Source organism: Oncorhynchus mykiss, chromosome 17, assembly GCF_013265735.2.
Source record: "Oncorhynchus mykiss isolate Arlee chromosome 17, USDA_OmykA_1.1, whole genome shotgun sequence".
Taxonomy (NCBI): Eukaryota; Metazoa; Chordata; class Actinopteri; order Salmoniformes; family Salmonidae; genus Oncorhynchus; species Oncorhynchus mykiss.
The window spans coordinates 23,701,419-23,708,244 of record NC_048581.1 but is presented as its reverse complement, the minus strand read 5'-3'; the positions used below and the strand labels follow the sequence as shown (position 1 = coordinate 23,708,244).

Genomic DNA, 6,826 nt, shown 5'->3' with positions numbered 1-6,826 from the left:
AAACCAGCATCGGTGACAGCTGCGCACCTCGAGTAGGCAACGACATGAGGATTTTGTCTCCGTGCTCTAAAACCTGTCTGGGACAGGTAAATCGGGGCCAAAATCATGTAGTGTACACCCGGGTTTAGCCGCCCCGCATGCCAGCGCAGGAACCCGACGAGCCGGGAAGGTTCCATGTGCGTATCCATTACCCCACGCTTTCCTGCCCCTGACATACTTGCAGGGATAGGATCTCGTTAATCCAAAGGTGAGATGAATGGCGGCACTGTGTGTCTGAGTGTCGGGAGGGACCAGAGGGGGGTAGACAGAAGGGAAACGAGTCCCCGGCGGGCAGTGATGCAGTCAGCTAGGCACAAAGACTGGCTCAGCCCTCAGTCCTGCTCTCCCTCTCACAAACGGGCAAATGAAATGGATAAATACATACAGTGCATATCCTGCTTGGTTATGCTATGCTATCTCATATCATCATGAAGTATTTGAGACCGAGATCTTAATCTTCTATGATCTTAAACCTTGTGTAAAAATGGAAGAATTTAGTATTTGAAATTGTGATCTTCATCTTGACACTTGTAGCGGTCGTGTCTTATTAGGGTTCCACCCACTGTTGTTCATGCGATATGGATGTATTTGTATATAAATGGCACGGTATGCGTGCCTGGTCAAAGGTCGTAGAGGTAGAGCATGTCAATATGGAGGGTGTAGATCTGGATACTACTAGATTGAAACCTTGACTAAAGTGCACTTCAGTCTTCTGTGCCTGTCCCTTCTGTCTTGGCAAGGAAAAGGTGAAGGACCCAGGTGGATGTGTGCTTGTCAATAGCGCCTGAAAGCATGGCCAGGGACAAAGGGGGAACTTCTGTGAGTTATCAAAATGCTCACTGAAATAACCTTGGCGAGAATGCATTACGCGACATTGGAATTGAACTAAACACAAAAACAACATGTTATGTTGGACTCAATCATCAGACAAATCCAATTTGGTTCCGGGCCAGGTTGTCTTGGCTTTTAGACATACTGTAGTAAAATAATGTGATTGAGGGATTGGGGATTTTTTTTGTAACCAATTTTTATTGTTGGGGACTAATGACTTCTTTACATGTCTGGTCATCACTGGACGCAGATGAGGAACCAACACAACACACACAGACACCCAGGGCCCCAGGTATGTGAGTCATGTAAGTAGAGCTTCAGAAGAGTCACGGGAGCTTTTCCAGGTGGGATGGACTGGTTAAAGTCCCCCTCTTCAATAACAACACAAATAGACAGTCGTTCTAACATAAAGCCTTATTTTAAAAAACTAAACCAACTATATGAAAGGCATGTCATATCCTGATTCATTTATCATAGTATTGACATTGCTAATGACCCGATGACAATTGCGATCACGTGTGTGACAAGGAAATCTGGTTGCCTTCAGCTGTCTGCCTTGTTAAACAACTGTGATTTGAAAGGCCTCAAGCTGAAAAAGATGATCAAGCTTATGTACAGTATAGGGCAGACATAGCATCTATAATAAATCCCCAACATTTTGTTCCATTGGATTTCTAAAAGCTTATAACAACAGTGAATAAGCCAGTCAACTGCATATTAAGGCTATCTATTGCCCCTTCACACCAATTGCTACAGATGACTCGGCAAGCATGAAGGCAATCGCAGTATAATGCAGTAATGATGTAACCACCCCATCCCTTAGTCACCTGAGTTTGATTTATTAAGATCCCAATTAGCTGACGCCAATGGAGACAGCTAGTCTTACTGGGGTGCGGCACATGACGAAAAAGACATTACAGACAAAATACTTTACAATTTACATACGTTTAAAAACATTAACATGTAGTGTGTGTGTGTGTGTGTGTGTGTATCATTTACACATAAACACAGCAAAAAAAGAAATGTCCTCTCACTGTCAACTGCGTTTATTTTCAGCAAACTTAACATGTGTAAATATTTGTATGAACATAACAAGATTCAACAACTGAGACACAAACTGAACAAGTTCCACAGACATGTGACTAACAGAAATGCAATAATGTGTCCCTGAACAAAGGGGGGGGGGGGTCAAAATCAAAAGTAACAGTCAGTTTCTGGTGTGGCCACCAGCTGCATTAATTACTGCAGTGCATCTCCTCATGGACTGCACCAGATTTGCGAGTTATTGATGTGAGATGTTACCCGACTCTTCCACCAAGGCACCTGCAAGTTCCTGGACATTTCTGGGGGGAATGGGTCTAGCCCTCACCCTCCGATCCAACAGGTCCCAGACGTGCTCAATGGGATTGAGATCCGGGCTCTTCGCTGGCCATGGCAGAAAACTGACATTCCTGTCTTGCAGGAAATCATGCACAGAACGAGCAATATGGCTGGTGGCATTGTCATGATGGAGGGTCATGTCAGAATGAGCCTGCAGGAAGGGTACCACATGAGGGAGGAAGGTGTCTTCCCTGTAACGCACAGCGTTGACATTGCCTGCAATAACAACAAGCTCAATCCGATGATACTATGACACACCGCCCCAGACCATGACAGACCCTCCAGCTCCAAATAAATCCCGCTCCAGAGTACAGGCCTCGGTGTAACGCTCATTCCTTCGACGATAAACGCGAATCGCGACTCGTCAGTGAAGAGCACTTTTGCCAGTCCTATCTGGTCCAGCGATGGAGGGTTTGTGCCCAAAAGCGACGCTGTTGCCGGTGATGTCTGGTGAGGACCTGCCTTACAACAGGCCTACAAGCCCTCAGTCCAGCCTCTCTCAGCCTATTGCAGACAGTCTGAGCACTGATGGAGGGATTGTGCGTTCCTATGGTGTAACGTGGGCAGTTGTTGTTGCCATCCTGTACCTGTCCCGCAGGTGTGATGTTCGGATGTACCGATCCTGGGAAGGTGTTGTTACACGTGGTCTGCCACTGCAAGGGCGATCAGCTGTCCGTCCTGTCACCCTGTAGCGCTGTCTTAGGCGTCTCACAGTACGGACATTGCAATTTATTGCCCTGGCCACATCTGCAGTCCTCATGTCTCCTTGCAGCATGCCTAAGGCACGTTCACGCAGATGAGCAGGGACCCTGGGCATCTTTCTTTTGGTGTTTGTCTGAGTCAGTAGAAAGGCCTCTTTAGTGTCCTAAGTTTTCATAACTGTGACCTTAATTGCCTACCGTCTGTAAGCTGTTAGTATCTTAATGACCATTCCACGGGTGCACGTTCATTAATTGTTTATGGTTCATTGAACAAGCATGGGAAACAGTGTTTAAACCCTTTACAATGAAGATCTGTGAAGTTATTTGGATTTTTACTAATTTTCTTTGAAAGACAGGGTCCTGAAAAAGGAATGTCTCTTTTTTTTGCTGAGTTTACATGAACAACTAGGAGACGTGCAATGGACACACTCTCTTCAGGGGATCATAAAAAGGACACCCCCTTCCAGAGATGATGACCCCAGACAAGGTGACATCACAGAGCAATAATACAGTGATGCTTTGTGGGTAGTAAGAATATTGTTCTCATTTCTTACATTGCAGTGGGTAGGGAAATAATGGTCTAATAATGTATATATACTGTACTGTATCAGAAACACAATACACATAGGCCTACTGGTCTTCTGCATGGTTCAATGGCACAATGATGAGGCATGCTTGAAAGAACATGATCAGCAGCCTGTCAATGCAAGAGAGTGACAAGGAACTGTGACCCCACAATTGATCTGCAGATACCCCCAACACACAAACACAAACTAGCTAAATCTTCCCCTATGACCCCAGAATGTTGATTCTCAAAACACGCTCAGAACCCTGCACTCACCCACACACACTTCCTTCCTCCAGCCAGGCTCAGAGAGACAGCCCGTGATAACAGCACTGTCACACGCCGGGAAATCAAATGCAGCTGGTCGCCTGGTCAACAAACGGAGGCCATCTGACGGAGACCAGATGGACAGAGACACCGAGGCACGGTGAAGATTGACACTTTTTTGTATCTGGTCTGGAGGCCCTCAGGTCCAAACAGAAGTCTCATATAAAGTACTCGTACGCTGACCTCACATAGAAGTGATGTAGGCCTATAGAAGCAGATCTCATGTACAGTAAAGTACTCGCTTAATATCAACACTGTAAGGGCCTCGCAGAATAACCCATACACACCTATATGAAGAACTCGCATAGAAGTGGAACACAGAACTCGTATAAGGTGTGCTCATATGAATGTATATCATGCTCATTCTCATCACTGTAGCCTACTCAGCATTGTAGTCTGTTACGAAAGAAGTTTGTTCCGTGATCATGTACTGATGTCGTATCTTAATTTGATCATCCTGTTGTTGCAGGAATTTTCTTACACAGCAGGAGATGCAAACTTGTGGTGTATTCAAGGTTTAAAAAGGCTTCTAAAATGTGTGTAATGTCCTTTGGGTGGTGGACCATTATTGATACACATGGCAAAACTGGAAGCGTTGCAGTTCTTGACACACTCAAGCCAGTGCGCCTGGCACCTACTACCATACCCAATTCAAAGACACATAAATATGTTGTCTTGCCCATTCGACCTCTGAATGGCACACGTACACAATCCATGTCTCAATTGTCTCAAGGCTTAAAAACCTCTTCATCTACACGGATTGAAATAGTAGATTTAACAAGTGACATCAATAAGGGATCATAGCTTTCACCTGGATTCACCTGGTCAGTCTATTTCATGGAAAGGGCAGGTGTTCCTAATGTTTTGCACAGTCAGTGTAAATATCCACATAATAACTGACATTTCCTGTTGCTGCAGGATTCTTGTCCTGCTGTGAGAAATTGAGTCAAATTTAGACACTGCACCTGTACCGCTCATTGTGTCCAATGTTTACTTCACAAAAGCTCTTGAATAATTTGCACAATTCAACAGTGGGAGTCAGTGTGAGGGGTAAATGAAATTCAGAATTAGCTGTCTTCTGAGTAGTCTTGGTAGGCTATACACCACATCAACTTAATTGACCAGGGGTTGGAGATGGGTAGGATCTAGCACAAGTAAAACAGCAGCATATGATTGTCTGCTATAAGTGTTCAGTTTATCTGTCATTTGTTTTGATGAGATATGGTAAAAATGCAAAATAAAAGAGAATGACTGCATTTTGGAAAGTCCAAAACCTATTGAAATTATAATGTCAGATCATCATCAGATATTATGGCCCCATTCTTATTCAAATTAGATGAATTTCCAAGAAATGTGTCCAGACATGTATCGTGGTGGAAGTCTACAGGAGCATCTTTCGAGGTGGGCGCAACAGGTGGGAGTCGGTGTGAGCTCCTGACCGATGGCGGAATAAAACAACTGCGCAAGAAGACTTCATACCATGCAGATAGATGTATGAAATGTTTCACTTACACAAACGCATGGTAGATGAACGCCCAGGCTCGTGGTCTCTCCAGCACGTTGTACAGTAAATTCTGCAGCCTTCGGTAACGGACGTTTCTCCGGCCGCTCTGAGCGCTGTATATGAGCGGCTTTCCCAGCAGGCTGAGCCGGGCTCCCTTGTTTCCTCTCAGGGTCTCCGAACCCCCGGCACCTGTAGCACTGGAGGCCGACAGCAAACCGTCCCCGGCACTGGCGTTGTTCATCATCCTTCGGCCGGACTCCACATCCTTCAAGTCATAGCCCTCGGCGCGGTGGCCCGGAGAAGTTTTCATCCAGAGCCCCGTGCCGCCTTCATCTCCGCTGTGGTTGCGGGGCATGGCATCACCAGGGCGGGCATGAAGTGCTGATGTGCAAAGGTCCTCTGGGGCATGCGTGGCTGTCTTGGATGTGTAGATGTGGAGCTCTCTGAATGAACAGCAAATGAAGTATTCCAGCTACTTGGAGTTAGATATGAAACCATAACCAAGGCACGCTGTTTAACCCGTCTGTGTTTTGACCGCCCTCTTTCGCCATGTCAACCATCAGCACTCCGCATGCAGTGTCGGGTTTTCCACAGCTGTGTGTCGCCTGCGCGTAAACGAAATGCACTAAGCCCGCAATTCTTCAGTGGGCGCGTCTTGAGGTCCAGTTCCAACAACTGTTCACCACTATCCCAGGTAGTTTAAAGGGGAGTTGTAGTCAGCACGAAACGGGTGAACGCACTCGGCTCGTAAGGTTTGCATAAACACACAGGAAGTGAATTTCTCCGGTGAAAGGCGACTTTCTCACCAGTGGGATGAGCTCAGCCTGTTGCTTCCGTTATAAATGTCCGTGGCGGAGGCGCACGATGATGGCTGGGGCCAGCCGATACGGCTTATTAAATGCTAAAGAGAACGCACCACACGTTTTTTTTGTTTCCAATTGAAGCATATGTCAACGTATTGATGACAATTCCGTATTTTCAGATATTTTCGAGTCAGCCTATCCTCGTTCCCCGTGCTTGGAAACTGGTAGTATAAGCTCAGCTAGCTTCGGAATCCTTAGTGATTGAGAGGTGTTTCATTGAGCTCTTGAAACACAAGTCGCACTGAAAACCACGATTTTATTCAGGTGGCACTCAATTTCCCTTTAGGCAAAAACGATGCCAATAACTAAAGTGAAAAATTACGAGACGCATTTGAATGCTCTATTAAGTATTAAGTAGGCCTAGTCTATAGCTTAATGAATTTTCCATTGAAAATATATTCCATTCGATGGAAAAAATAAACCGCAAACGGTATGACATCTATATAAAATATCTAGACTACAGTAGCCTACACAGATGAAAAAGTCGTTCTGAATTCCACCCGCCGGGGCGCCATCCAAAACGACATTAGACTGTAGCAAAAATCATCATTATGAGCGTCTGGGATTTATTAATAATTATGTGAAGAATTCCCACTTACTAATATCCCCTCTTCTC

At 45.4% G+C, this 6,826-nt stretch overlaps 1 protein-coding gene across 4 annotated transcripts in view; it reads right to left on the bottom strand.

Annotated features, from left to right (window-relative positions):
* LOC110493519 (potassium voltage-gated channel subfamily KQT member 5) overlaps positions 1–6,826 on the bottom strand; it is a 164,775-nt gene extending 157,949 nt beyond the window's left edge. For 3 of the 4 annotated variants that reach the window (XM_021567846.2, XM_021567849.2, XM_021567848.2), the window contains exon 1: positions 5,356–6,826. In XM_021567846.2, the coding sequence (XP_021423521.2) occupies positions 5,356–5,702 (347 nt within the window). In that variant the 5' untranslated portion in view covers positions 5,703–6,826. The remainder of the gene's footprint in view (positions 1–5,355) is intronic. The other variant, XM_021567850.2, reaches the window with a different exon arrangement.